This window comes from Sceloporus occidentalis, unplaced genomic scaffold (assembly GCF_023333645.1).
Source record: "Sceloporus occidentalis isolate IW3139 unplaced genomic scaffold, rSceOcc1.0.p SCAF_5, whole genome shotgun sequence".
In the NCBI taxonomy this organism is placed as follows: domain Eukaryota; kingdom Metazoa; phylum Chordata; class Lepidosauria; order Squamata; family Phrynosomatidae; genus Sceloporus; species Sceloporus occidentalis.
In genome coordinates, this window is record NW_028316985.1 from 161,079,381 (window position 1) to 161,094,615 (window position 15,235).

The window sequence follows — 15,235 nt, forward strand, 5'->3', positions numbered from 1 at the left end:
AAACTCCTAGCATTGAGCCAGGGCCGTTAAAGCGGTCTCAAACTGAATTATTTCTGCAGTGTGTTTTGGGCCTGAGAGTCACCCCTCTCCAAAGGCTGCATTGCTGGCGCTCCGGCTCAAACCAAGGGGCACCTCCCTCTGAAATGGCACCTCTTGTTTAGAGGGACTGGTTAGATCCGGCGTTTTCTCTCTGCCCCAGAGATCTGCAAAGCTTGAGGGCAAACATTGCCTGGGTTGAGGAGGACTTGGCAGCGGGGAGTTGGTGAATGCCTAGCAAGAACTTGGAGGGCATTTCCCAGGAGCTCCTCCACGAAGGAAAAGGAGGGCATTGCCCCGCCGAGGGACAATTCTCTTGCTTCCCAAAAGGAATTTTTTGCCCCCAAAATTTCTAGTGTCACATAACATCGTTCGGGGGGGGGGGGGGGCAGAATTCTTAGAATTCAATGCCCTCTGTTGCCACATCCCAGGCATTTCTACTTGTTTAGGTTAGAGACCCCTTCCTTATCTTTAAACTTTCTTTCTCCTTCTTTCTCTCTCCCTCTCCTCTCTCTTTCCCTGTCTGTCGATCTTGTCTTTCCTTCTTCGGAAAAAACTCTCCTCCCCCCCCCCCCCCCCCTCAATTCCCCACCTATGCACCACTCCTTTCTCTTTTCCCTCTCAGGGGTACAACCTTCTGCTGTTGAATGCCTTTTCTCCAAAGACTCCGATCTTAAAAAAGGAGAATTCACTGATTCTCCTGAGAGCAGGAAAGAAGCTTCCAGCAGCAAACTGTTCGGGAGGCAACACGCTGGCGCCAACGGTGAGTCGCCTTTGCTCCTTTCTTGGTCGGCCTCCTGCCGGGATCCACACCCGATCCTACTCCCGATGCCCCCCCAGGTGTCCAAGCAAGGATCACATCCCTGAGAGGATCCCACCCATCAAGGGAATAATGGGCCACAGCTTTGAGCTGGGCAAGGGCTGGGAAATGTGCATGGTGTGCCAAAGGAAGGGAAATGCCTAGTGCTCCTGCTCTGCCTTTTCGAGCTTTCTTTCCCATCTGGTGACTCGTCTGTCCTGGTCCAGTTCAGACGTTTCTCCCATCCTTTCCCCCTTCTGTTTTTCCTCCTAAAAAAAGAGTGGCCCTAAATGCAGTACAACAGCGCCCTCTGCTGCTCAGGTTTGAATGGGAAACTGGGAGGGTGAGCAATACTGAGATTGCCAACGTTGATTCGGAGAGGGATTTTGATGCTGAAAAATACAGCAGAATCCAACATCCACAAAGCAGCCTTACTTTCACTGGGGCAACTCCAAAAAATGCATCATGCAAGCATTCCAGGCTTCACGGGCTTCTTCAACATGCCTCTGAGGAATTAGGCTCAAGTCTAGGAAACTCATGCTACCAACTTCTTTCTAGTTTTCAGTTAATTTCATAGGTGCGACTATGATCTCTTGGCTTCTTTATCAGGCAAAGATGTTAAAAGTCATACAGGAGAAGGAAACATATCCAGAGGTAGCTGCCTTGGCCCTGTAGCAAAATACAACAACATATTTATTTATTCGACCAGCCAAAAGGTAGAAAATACATGTTGCAGACTTTGAAAGCTCCATCAGGCAAAGAAAAAATCATACAAGAAGGAAAAATATGACAATGTTAGTCACAGGAGAAGGAAGTGAGGATGTTGTCAGTCGCAGGCCTACATTTTGTGTCAGATGTTATTCTGATGTCAGATAAGATGATATTGAGGGATCTCAAGGCAGGCAGAGGGCAGTCCCCCTTCTTGGACATATGATAACTAGGGAAAAGGGGCAAAAAAAGGCAGGTTAATAACATTTCAACTCCATTAGCAATAGAAAAGTGACTTCCAACCCATTGAGGTTGGCCAATTTACCTTGGAGTTGGCCCAATATAGGTATGACTGCTTTTGTGGATTTTGGATTTTGTTGCATTTTTGCTGCAAGTCCAATATAGATACCTCAGAATCTGTTTCTAAGGTACTGAATGGACATCTTGGGATATGGCAGGAATGGAGGGGAAACAAGACTATCCCAGAAATTCGTTTGTTTCTGTAGCAGAACTACCTTGAATGTGTTTACTCCAAAGTAGATCCCATTGTCCTGAAGTAAAAGATTATAACCAACTCTTAAGGTTATAACCAACTCTATAATCTCAAAAAAAAAAAAAATCATAACTTTAGTCCCTGATCCAAAAGGCACAGTAGAACAGGGTGGCCAGACGTCCTCCTTTATCCGGACGTGTCCTACATTTCCAGCCTTCTGTCCGGGACGAATTTCAAAATGTCCTCCATTCGGAGCATGACTAAGAAGCGTGGATAAATATTTGTGGTAGTGTTTTTAGCGTTTCTTTGGAAATGTCTTTGATGGTCCTACATTTTGCGGTGCCTTGTCCTCCTTTGCGGTGGTGGCATCTGGCCACCTTGCAATAGAAGCATTGCCTCTTTGGGTTCTAGGAGGAGGAAGAGGCTCCCATTGACAGCATTAGCGAAACCAGAAATTTTACCTGCACTAAGGTGGAGGAGAGGGAGGGGGTGATCCATGCATATCACAGCAATAAATTGGGTCTGACGGTTCTCTAATCCCTGATCCTCGATCCGTAGGGAGAGGCCGGATATATTTATTATTATTATTATTATTATTATTATTATTATTATTATTATTGGCCCTTGAGTGCCAGTTGAGTTACTTGAAGCATATAAACCCACATTATTGAATTTGACTGGTAGGCTGCCTCCTCACTGCAGAAATAATTTGCTGTGACACCACTTTAACTGCCATGGCTCAATGCTATGGGATTCTGGGCATGGTAGGTGGTTGTGGCACCAGAATAGAGCTCCGGGACAAGAGCTCCGGGAGACTTGGGTTCGAGTCCCTCTCAGTCACTTGGGCAAGTCAGGTTTTCTTAGTCTCAGAGGAAAACTGGGGCAAACATTGTTTAAAAGGGAACCTTAGGTCCTCCTTAGGGTCTCTATCAGTCGAAAATGGCGTGAAGACACACAACAACCATAGTATTTGTCTCCTTGCTGTTGCTGTTGTTGTGGTGATGGTGTGCCTTCAAGTCCTTTCCAATTTATGGATGTTCATTCTACCAACTTCGGTCCAAAACACACTGCAGGAATGGTCCGGTTTGAGACTGCTTTAACTGCCCTGACACAGTGCTAGGAAATCCTAGGCATCGTAATTTATTGTGGCACCAGAGCGGAGGCTAAACGCCTCACAAAAGTATAGTTCCCAGAATTCCCTAGTATACACTCAATGGGATCTACTTCTCAGCAAGTGTTGCTTTTCCCTTTCCACTTAACACACAAGGGCTGCTGGAATTTCATCTTCCATACAACCATGAAAAGCACAGGAGCCCTCCCCGGTTTTCAGGCTGGCAACCCTACTGGAAGTACCTTCTATGGAAATTAAGAGGATTGGAAAGGAATGCCTGGCTTTGAGGGGAGGGAGTAGTACAATAGCAATCTTCATAGCCAGGGATTTTTATTTCTTGATAAAAGGTCTGTAAGGTTGCATCCACATTGCAGAAATAATCCAGTTTGACACCACTTTAACCGTCATGGCTCAATGCTATGGAATTATGAGAACTGTAATTTCCTGTAGCCCCACAGCTCTCTGACAGAGAAGCTAAATGTCTCAAAAAAAACCCCAAACAAAACCCTATTATCCCCACAGTTCCTTAGCACTGAGCCACTGCCGTTAAAGCGGTGTCAAAGTGCATTATTTCTGCAGTGAGAAAAGCTGGCTTTCTTTAGGACATCGTTATAGCACCATCGGTTAAGTGAAAGAGGGTTTTAAACGTCAAACCCACTTTGAAGCAGCGCAGAAACACGTTTCAGGGCACGAAACGACATTCTTATGAGAAGGAAGGATGCTTTGGTCCTCTTCCATGCATTCAGGATTAGGGTTTCAAACCCTGAGTTTGATCCGTGGATCCGTGCCATTCACAACTTTTTGAGGACAAAATTGTTCTTGGCATTGGTCGCCTGTGCTCCCTTGAGCCCATTCAAATCGAAATAGGGGTCACACTCGAGTAGACCTTCTGGATACATGGGATTTACCTAGCCCTGGACTCTTCCTTCAACAATTGGCTCAATGGGTCTACTTTGAATGGAACGAAGGGAAGGTTAAGAGGTGATATGATAGCTTTGTTTAAATATTTGAAGGGATGTCGCGTTGAGGATGGAGCAAGCTTGTTTTCTGCTGTTCCAGAGAACAGGATCGGGAGCAATGGATGCAAACTACAGGAAAAGAGATTCCACATCAATGTTAGGAGAAACTTCCTCAGAGTAAGAGCTGTTCCACAGTGGAAACACTGATGGAGTCTCTTTCTTTGGAGGTCTTTAAACAGAGGCTGGATGGCCATCTGTCGGGGGTGCTTTGATTGTGAGTTCCTGCATGGCAGGGGGCTGAACTGGATGGTCCTTGGGGTCTCTTCTATGATTCTATGACCATTCAGTCCAGGGTCTCCAAGAATGAGGAAATCGCCTTCTGTGTCCTTCTGAAGAACATTAGGGGACGTTTAATCCGCCTCGAGTAATTCCAGGATGCTCAGTTGCACTCAGCTCAGATGGAAGTGACTTCGAACTAAACAAAGGAGCTCAGCCCCGGGAAGGCTTTTCACATGCTCTGTGACCCTTCTCTCTCTCTCTCTCTCTCTCTCTCTCTCTCTCTCGCCTTGCGGAGAAACCAATGCCTGTTTTTCTAAGCATTTATGAAGAGCCCGGGGTTTTGTACCTACATGTTACATTTCCTGCCCTGCGCCATATCCTCTGGGGATGGAGGGTCTCTCTTTCGCTCCCTTCCAATCAGAAGGGAAATGCCTAGGCAAACAGACCGCGACTTTGTTTGATTTCAACATCGCTTTCGTCTCAGCATCATGACTCTCTTGCTGCGAAATCCTCTTCTTTTTGGGAAGAAAGGCCCATTGAGTTCAGTGGGAATTACTCCCAGGAAAGTAAACATAGGATCACGGCCTGAAGACAGTCTGCATCCCTTCAGATACTTGGTGAAAAGTTTGGGGGGAAAGCTGAGTCCCTGGATATTTATGCTGTGTATTTTAATACTCCAGATCTGACCGTTGGTGCTTGTTGTTCTGTGCCTTCCAGTCGACTCTCATTTATGGAGGTGCTATCATTGGGGGGGTTTTTTGGAGAAATTTATTTAGCGGAGATTTGTCATTGTCTTCTGAGAGAGTGTGACTTGCCCAAAGTCACTGAGTGGGTTTCCATGGCTTTAGCGCGGTTTTAGTCTCCAGGGCTGCATCCGCACTGCACAAGTTGACACGGCTTTAACCGCAATGGCTCAATGCTATGTAATTCTGGGGACTGTAGTTTTTTGTGTCATCAGTTCTAGAAGGCTAAAGGTCTCACAAAGCTACAAATCCTGGGATTCCACAGCATTGAGCCATGACACTTAGAACCACGTCAAACTGGATTATTTCAGCAATGCAGATGCAGCCCAGAGCAAGACTTAAACAACTGTCAACCAACCATTTTATGGGCTATATAGTAACATACCTTCCAAGGCAAAGGCGGTCCACATAGCTGAAATCAAAACCTTTAGGACAACCCTCCCCAATTTTGAAGGCTTCTGTTGTTTTGGACTACAACTTTCTTCATCCTCAGCCATAAAAGCCAACGCTTGTATAGCATGGGAGGTATAGTAAAAAAAAAAAATCTGGAAGAGGAAACCAGTTGTGAAAACCTGTTTGTGGGTATGATCCAACCCACCCTTACCCATGCCATATGGTTTCTGTGTTTGATAGGGGCATTAAAGGCCCGTTAAAATCCTTCCCATGGAAGTGAAAGAGACTTCAACAGGATTCAGTTTGTAAGCGATGGTGCTCTTGAATCGATAAATGCCCTTCCATACTGGATTAGAGAGCTCCTAGGATCCTTTCTTGCTTGAAGAGGGGTATGTTGGGCGTGATCCATCGCTTCCAAATTCCCATAGATGTCATTGACAGGGAGAGACTCCCCTTGAAATAAGTGAGCATTAAACATGTTTCTTTGGAGGCTCGGGGGTCCTATGCTTGTCACTATCTTAAACTCCCTTTAGCCTGAGCATGATCGGGAAAGCAGTCCCACTAGTCCTTATTTCTGAGCAAACATGAGTCAAATTGTAGCCCTGAGCTGGTATCCTAAGGCCACCCACAGGGTCCCATAACCTAAGTCGGAAAAAAGATCTTCCTACTGAAATTAACAGGAAGCTTCACCTGGCTCCGGAAGTCTCAGTGGTTCACGGTGTTTCTACTCTTTGGAAGTACCATTCAGTCCAACTGTTATCTTCCCATCCTTGGCTTGGGAAGGGAGCTCCATTGGAATGAATGGAGATTTTGTATGTGTCGGGTTTTTGAGCCTCTGCCGACGCTTGGATTTGAGATCCTAATGGCTGCTCTTTTCAGTCAGTCTCTCAAAATGTCTCCTGCAACTTCTCTTGAGCTTTGCCTTTTCATCCATTAAGTCCCCGTTGTGGAGCAAGGATATGTTTATCTGACTTTCTTTTGGTTTGTTTGTTTGTTTTTTAAGGTAAAGGAAGTAGCTTCCTAAAACTTTGGGTCAACATTTATGGCAGTTTCTAGGTATCAAGAAACTGAGCATCAATAACTTTCGCTCTCCAAAGCTTTCTTTAAGAGAGTAAGAGAGAGAAGTTAAACATAACAAGGACATAACAAGAGAAGTTAAACAACGTTAAGGCTGCAATCCTATCCGCAGTCACCTGGAAGTCAGTCCCATTGAACTCATTGGGGTTTATACCTGAGTAGCCTCCCCAGATCTGCATCTACACTGCAAAATTAATGCAGTTCGACACTGTTTTAACAGCCATGGCTCAATGCGATGGAATTCTAGGATTTGTAGTTGGGTGCGACAACAAACTACAGATCCCAGGATCCCATAGGACGGAGCCATGACTGTTACAGCCGTGCCAAACGACATTAATGCTGCAGTATGTCAACAGCCCAGGATTTCTCTGTCAGATTCCACAAAACGCATTCGGAACTGGTTGTTTTTGTGCAAATATTTGTGTATATATATATCGTAATGAAAGGTTGTTAGGCGTCTCCGCATGCAATCTATTAAAGCTGGAGGAGTACCAACGTTTTCTTGGTCGAGTCCCGACACCTTGGCTGAGATCCTTGCAGTAGATATCTCTCAGAAATAAACCTAAGGTTTTGCAGGCGTTACTTTAAAAAAAACATGCAGCACCCACAAATCCCCAGACTGCATCTGGAATCCCAGTTCCAACTTGGGTAGCCCCAGTCAACCGATAGTTGGATGGTGAGCCATTCCAACATGATCCAATGGATCTACTTTAGTCAAGATTTAGGTCAATATTAAATCAGCCACGGACCATGGGAGTGGTTGTCTTTTTCAGACTCTAATTCCGACATGAGTATGTCTAGGATCATAGCCACTTAAAGAAGGACAGTCCTCTTTTTAAAAGTTTAAGCCAAAACATTTTTTTAAATAATTTTAATTCTAATGTGTTTAATTCTGTTTTAAGGGGGGGATTTTGTGATATTATACATAATAGGTATTGTATGATGGATTTTTAAACTTTGTTAGCCGCTTTGATTTTTCTTTTACAGAAAAGTGGGGTACAAATAAAAGTTTTATTATTATTATTATTATTATTATTATTAAGCGTTTAGGGAAGTTTGCAACTAAAACTAAAGGCAGGAGGGAAATAGGACTGCAGTGTTTGGGCATTTAGTCTTTTGATCGACTGAAAGGTTGCCCCTCTGTCCCTTTAAATGTTTAGTTTATTGGTGTTTTTTTTTAAAAAATTCAAGATCTGACACAAATTTTAAGTGGCAAACTTCGAAGTGGCATTCTTTCTTTTGTTAGATAAAGAAGAGGAAATGATTTGCTTGGCTAAGATGATCCAGCTTCCTGTCCCAAGATTTCAACATCCAAATGCAAAGTCTAGCTTGGGCAAATTCTTTGGTTGGACTATAATCTCCAGAATCTGGTCCCTGGCTCTCTGACTGGGGGGGGGGGGGGGTATTGGTTGGAGAGTTGTAGTTCAACCAAGGAACTTGCCTAAGTTCTGCTTTTCAATACAGAACTGATAAAGTATAAAAGCTGTGCTTTTATCAGACCAAAGGCACATTTCTTCCAGCATTCTGTTCCCAAAAACATAGGGCAAAGGTACAGGCAAAAGGAAGGCATTTTTCAAAAACCCCATTGATGCCAGTGAGAAATCTGAGAATATTCTTAACATAATTTCCATAGAATTTAATAGGATCTGTAGCCAGAATTTATAAGAAGTCGGTCTTATTGACCTGGATCCTGCTTCCTTCTGAGAAAGCATTGCTCTAACACTGTGAATTGATAAGAGACTTCCCAGGGTTACCTTTTGACTTGTGTGTGTCCACTGTGGAAAGCGCACTAACAATATTATAGCCTTCGTTGGGGCTTTCTCCTAAGCCACTGTGTATATGACTTCAGCCTTAAAATCCAGGTATCTTCCAATCAGGTTTGTTTAAGCAGTATGTAGAGAGCTTTATAAGAACAACATCTTAAATAGCCCTTGGTCTAATGAGCAGAAAATGCCACCACTGCAACCTTAAAGACTACTCTTACTAGAAGAGTAACTTCCATTGCATTCTATGGGACTTACTTCTGAACCATCAATTTAGGACTCCACCAAGGAAACATTCCAGCCACCTCCAAATCCTATTTCACCAGATTTAAGTTGACCCACTGAACTTCTATTCAAGACTAGGCTTCTCCTTGAAACCTTGTGAAGCAAGAAGAAAGAAGGAAGTGCTTTTAACCATATGTAAAGTTCCTCTTTCTTATCTGGCACAATTACATACCTCATACCCTCTGATATTTGGTGTCTGGGCCTTCAGATTTTCCAGCAGACTTTGAGCTTTCAGAAGCCTCCAGTAGCACACTGTTGGGCTGCAATCCCAAGAAAAGTAGCACACTTAAGTTACAGTCCCAAGGAAATTTGTGTTTGTGTTACCCTTCCAGTCACCTGTCAATTTAGGGTGGCTTCACGAAATTCACAGGTGTTTTCCCCCCAGCACTAAATCCTCAGGAGTGGTTTTGCCCATTCCTTCCTCTGAAATACCACCTACAGTATCTAATATTCCTTGGTGGTCTCCCATCCAAATACTAAGCAGGGCTGAAACAATTTAGTTACCAAGGTCAGACAGGATCTGGTGCCTTTAAGTTATTTAGGTTCTTAACAAGACTTATCTCTGCATAAACATACTTAGGCTTGCTCTGTAAATCAGGAATAAAACTCTTTGAATTCAGAGGAGCGAACTCTTGAGTAGACAAGATGGGATGCACTATGGAAAGATCTGGATTTGTAAAGGATTTTAAAGGAAGGGAAGTTGCTTGTTGTGATGTTGGAGGAATGAACAATGCATTATTTTTATATCCTGTTCTTCAGGTATGGTTTGATTCCAACATCAACGAGAGATGCAATATAAGTAGGTGGACATATGTGCAAGTGTGAATCTGGGAAGTGGAAGAGAACATGAAAAAGCTTCCTTGTTTATGCTATACCTCTCAAAATCTCTGAGCCAGTACAGCTATTGAGATTTGTAGTCCCCAAAAAGTAACTTCTCTAAGCTCTTTTAACATCATGTTTCCTTCTGCACCTTTGAGTCTGGTATTCAGATTTCAGTCCTAAAGGCTCTGGCTTGGGAAAGCATCCCAATTAAATTAGTGGCTTTGCTTCCAAGAAAATGGTTGGGAACAATTCAAAGGATATTGAAAATGAGCAACCAGGCTGTAGCATACATACTTTAAGGTCTGTGTACTGGGATCAGGGTATTTTCAGGTTCTTCTTAATGGAGCAGTTTCCCAGAGGCTATTTGTATGAGCCCAAAACTTTTAATTAGGAAGACTTAAAATCATCTTTTTTTTAAAAAAAAATACAATTCATGAAGAGGTATTGCATCTAAGAAAAATGCCCTTTAATAAAACATAGGGAAACTAATTTGAGATTTGGTGTTGGAGAAGAGTGCTAAGAATACTTTGGACAGCCACAGAGAAAAACAAATGGATCCTTGAACAGATCAAGCCTGAATTCTCCCTGGAAGTCAAGACGATTAAATTGAGGCTGTCCTACTTTGGCCACAACATGAGAAGGTATGAGAAAGAAAAGACTATAATGCTAGGAAGGCAGTAGAAAGAGAGGAAGACCATAGGCCAGACTGATGGACTCAATGGGCCAGGGGTCTGAGTTTGTAGGACCTGAGCAGGACAATGGAGGACAGGGAGTCTTGGAGATCTCTCATCCACAGGGTCATTGTGAGCCCTGCAAACTTCACTCCAGGGCAGTTAACAACAACAGGGAAGACATGTAAGCACAATCTATTATTAAATTCCCTCCTCCTCTTGCAATAAATAGTTAACTCCTCTACTTAAATCCAGTGGATAGTCCCAACTACAGTATACCCTACTAAATCAATGGAATTTACAGAAGTATTCATTTACCATTCAGGACTTGATTCAATAGGTTTACTTAAATTCAAAGTAGCAATTGGGTTTAGGCTTTAGGATTCCCTGAATTACTCTGAACAAAGTTTGAAGGTTTCTTTGTGGAACTATAGCTATATCTGAATTCCCAGCTGGCTGGCTGGCTGGCTGGGGATTTGGAAATTATAGTCCAGAAAATTAAATTCTCCAAGCATTGGTGCTAAGGTCATATAATTTCTTTCTACCTTTTACTTTACAAAAGCCAGTTCAAGTCTTGGTGCCCCACATATTTTGTCTCCCATTTGTCCAATATGAATGCTTGGCTACGGATTCCATATATTATTCCAGAAGCAGTGAGCCATGGCTAGAATGGTGAAAAGATACTTTGATTATATCCTTGGTTAGCCTGCTGTCTCTGCTGAGTTTCTATCCCAACAGGTGAGAGGGTGTAACCAGAGATGCCCTGAGGCTAGTTTTCAGGTGCAATAAAATCAAAAGATTTATTTAATATTGTAGGAAGCACATGTTCTTCAAGTCATAAAAGATGAGAACATGCTACACCAGAAATGTTTCTAAAAGAATACACGTTCATGATTTATGGGGAGAAGTAAAAGAAAAAGAACACTGAATGCAGAAGTAAAATGTGAAGCATGCAATGACTGCACAGATAAAATACAATTGTAACCATAACCCACAAGGTCAGGGAGAGAAACCGTTGCATGCAAAGATTAAACACACAAAGTAAATTGCAATGCAATTATGAAGTTTATTAAAGAAATAAAATGAAATGAAATGAATGAGACCATCAAATTAAAAAAAATGGGATGTGAAAAAATTATATCAAGCAAAATGACAATCTGCAAAAAAATTGAATAAGGGAATCAGTTCAAATAGCTATGAGATGCAAAACATGTCATCAGGCAAGATGAACAGCAGTTTGAATTGTTGCTTAGCTCCACCTAAATTCCCACCAGTCTAGACTAGTTAAGTGAAGATCCTAACATTTCAACTGTATAGGTATATCGCCTAACAAATCAAAAATCTTCCTAATGGTATATCAATGTGAGTCCTGCAAACTTCACAGGAGCACCATCCTATATACCATGAAGAAAAGTAGAAAATCCCATCTCTGAGGGACTCAAAGTAAGGGACTCAAAAATGGTCCAGGCAGAAATGTTAACTCCAAAGGAAGCTGAGAAAAATATACAGTCATAAAATGATGAGGCCAAACCCTTGCGGACTAGAGGTTGTGACAAACTAAATATACATTTAAGTTAAATAACAGAAAGAAAATGTGGGAGCTTGGGAGAAAGTTGAATCTATTTCCAGCAGTTCAGGAGCCAAATATCCAGCCCCAACAAGCTGACTTTGGAAGAAATGGCCCAGAACAGCCTCAAAGCCAAGAAGAGACATGTTCAGAAGAAAGGAAAGCCTTCTTCTTTCAAAAAGAGGCCAAAAACAAAGCAAACTAAGGCCCTGAAGGCCCTCAGAGCAGGTAAAATCTGCTCAGTCAAAAACAGCAGAGCTGAGCAGAAAGGAAAAGATTAAGCAAGGAAAAGAGGAGAGAAACTGAGCTCCTCTCCTGGGGTGCAGCCATTTCTTGATCTGCTGCTGATGCTCCTAAATTTTGTGATTGGCTTCTTATCCCCAGATGTTCACTGGAAAACTCAGTTATGAATTGGTGAATGACTTAATTTCAGGAAGGCATTGTAAATATTCCCTGCAAAACAGGTTTTCATTGTTTTAGGAAGTTGGCATAACCCTCTGCCTTTTTAGGGTACAGGGGAATATCCGACACTTATGGAGTGACTGGAAAAAGTTGCAAACTTTATCTCTCCTTCTCCTTTTATTGTCTTTTGTATTTGAACACACATACATATATATATATATAGAGAGAGAGAGAGATCTTGTAGCACCTTTGAGACTAACTGAAATAAAGAAGTTGGCAGCATGAGCTTTCGTAGATTTCAGTCTACCTCCTCAGATGCATCTACAATATATATAGTAATCATAACTGCCTTTAGTTTCATCATCTCGGACTCCAAGCAGTTTGTGAATCAAAGTGTCATCCTTGTACTCCCTCAGACACTGAAATCCCACAAAAGATTTGTTGTTGTGAGCCTTCAAGTCCTTTCTGACTGATGGTGGAGAAAGTATCATAGATTTTTCTTGGCAAGATTTCTTCAGAGGAGGTTTGTCACTGCCTTCTTTTGAAGCTAGGGAATATGACATGCCCAAGATCATACAGTGGGTTTCAGTGGCTGAACCAGGATTCAAACTCTGCTTTCCCGGAATCCTAGTTCAAACATTCAAACTACACCATGCTGGCTCAGAAAAGGTACTTGAATATTATCCACTTGTTCCATCTATTCTGATTTGGCAAAAGGGATGATCTGAACAGCCTTCTAAGGACAATGTTTTACCAAATCCCAAGCCTGTGGGTACCAGGATGAACATATTAAGCCAGACCAGTTTGTACTTGGATGTGGGATTTGTACTGAGTAGTTCATGGAAGTACATAGACTACACTACACTATTAAAATACATAAAAGTGAGAGCTTCCAGAAAGTGTCCTCAATAAAGTGTTGAGCTGGGACTGGAGATCCAAGCTGAAGTTCCTGCTCTATTATTATTCCTTTAGTTGGGGAAGGTGAAGTGAGTAAGAACATAATGGTTGTCTTAGATTAAGCTGAGATCTATCATATTTAGTCCTTTGCTTTGGGCAAGAACTGACCTACTGCCTCTCTAAAACTCAACTATGATGGCATGGAAAAAAAAAACAATCTCCATTTTCACAGCCTTTTCTCCATTGCCCGCTTATCCATCCCTTTTCCTCCATCACCTGGGAGAGGGGTACTGTCTCTTAACACGAAGGTTCCACCACCCACCGACCATCATCTCTCTCTCTTTCTCTTTCCCATAATACAATTTCTTTTGGACCTCACAGGACAATTGTGAAAAATAGTGGCACTTTATACATTTTATACACTATTAAGATATTTTGGAGGAGGCGAAGGTCTGACCCAAGACAGTTTTGTACCTGCACACTCTTTTTTCCCCAACCACTTGAGTCAAGGTTTGCAACCTCCAAAGCCAGCAAAGTGATTTGGGAATTTGTGGCACCTCTGCTCCTGGTAGTATTCGTTACTGTAGTAGTAAGACCAAGATTTCCTTTATTGTTTATGCTATTATGTACCTTTAAGTTGTTAGGGACCTATGGCGACCCTAAGGCGACCCTTTCACAAGGCTTTTTTGGCAAGTGTCTTCAGCAGGGGCTTGCCTTTGGTACTGCCATCCTCTGAGGCTGAGAGAGTGTGACTCACCCAAGTCCACCCACTTGGTTTCAGTGGCAGAGCTGGGATTGAATCCCTGGTCTCCAGAGTCATAGTCCAATACTCAAACCATGCTGGCTCTCCCAACATTCATAACTCCCTAGGTCTGCCCCCCTGCCTCATGGTAGAGCCAGCCTTGTGAAAACCAGTTTCTGCTGGATTCCCTCTGTCCTGTTGGAATGTTTGTGGTTGGGTAGAAAGAGAAGGAGATGCATAGAAAATTAAGGCGGTTTTGAGTTCTAGATGGCTATTGTATGTAAAACTTAAGAGGAATCTCCTGAACTGAGTGAGCTGCGAAGTACTGAAAGAGAGGAAGGAGAGGAAGGCAGGAAGGATGGTCGAAGGATAAGCAAAAAAAGGGTCTGATTTTAGGCTCGCAATAGGCCGTTGTGCTAAATAAAAGACAGGCTTGCCCATATGCATATCTCCCACTCCATCTGATCGCCTCTAATTCATCTTCTGCTCCCTGAGCCAGATCCTCAGCCATCAAATTCCACATTGCTCTCTATGGCATTACCTGTGACTCCTGGTGTGTGTGTGAGTGTGTGTGTGTGTACACACACACCATGGGGGCTTCTCCTCCTCCTCTTCCTGGGCCCTTAATCTATGGGCCCGTTGGCAGATCGACTGGGGCGGGGAGAAACGTGTGTAACGAAAGCTTTAACCGTGAGCAGGAATATCCTAATGGAGCAATCCGATGTCTTTTTAATCCTCTCTAAAAAGCTTTGTCGCCTTCCTAATATTGACTGAATGGGTAATTAATGGCTCTTCATCTAGGCGAGCCACCGGTAATCCAGGAGAGGCGAAAGGCGACAAGACAAAGGTTTTTATTTTAAAAAATAAAAAAGCAACAAGAGGTCTATAGCCAAAAGGTTCAAAACAGTCACTTAGCCCAACAGAACCAGACAGGGGCTCAGAGGAGAGAGAAAGGGAGGAGGGGGGGGTTAAATTAGGAAACACCCCCTGCGCCATCAGAAAATAATCCTCTTTTTCGTTGTCTTCCTCCCTTTTCCACCCAGTCCGTTCAGGGGGAAAGGGTGGCTTTGTTTGTTTGGCTTTTGCATTGGACCATGGCACCTTTAAGAGCAAATTAGTTCTCCTCTACCTCTGCCAGCGACTGAGAAAACAGAAAGGAGAGACTCTGTTTATTCCCGATTAATTAACCACCCCGGAAAGTGACTGAAAGGAACACCCACCAAGGACCTTTGGAGAAGGAAAGAGAAAATGGCTTTTTTTGGGGGGGGGGAATCCCCCCCCGCGGATCCTGTTGACCCAGGAGCCAGATTTGAACCAAAAAGGTTTTATCTAAGAACGACAGAAAAATTATGTTTCTTTAGGAGAGGTGGGATTCAGTCCCACTGAAGGTCCTTTTGTGAAAAAAAGACTGGAGATAAGCGATGTCAGTAAATCCGAAATTGTCGGGAGCAGGTTTAGAGTTTCGTTCTGCGGGGAGCTTTGCTGGTA

General features: G+C 43.0%; 1 protein-coding gene across 1 annotated transcript in view; it reads left to right on the forward strand.

Moving 5' to 3' along the window:
• Positions 1-15,235, forward strand: part of LOC149313045 (pituitary homeobox 2) — a 55,796-nt gene that overhangs the window by 8,295 nt on the left and 32,266 nt on the right. The window contains exon 3 of the mRNA XM_089525964.1: positions 662-799. Within this exon, the coding sequence (XP_089382090.1) occupies positions 662-799 (138 nt within the window). The remainder of the gene's footprint in view (positions 1-661; positions 800-15,235) is intronic.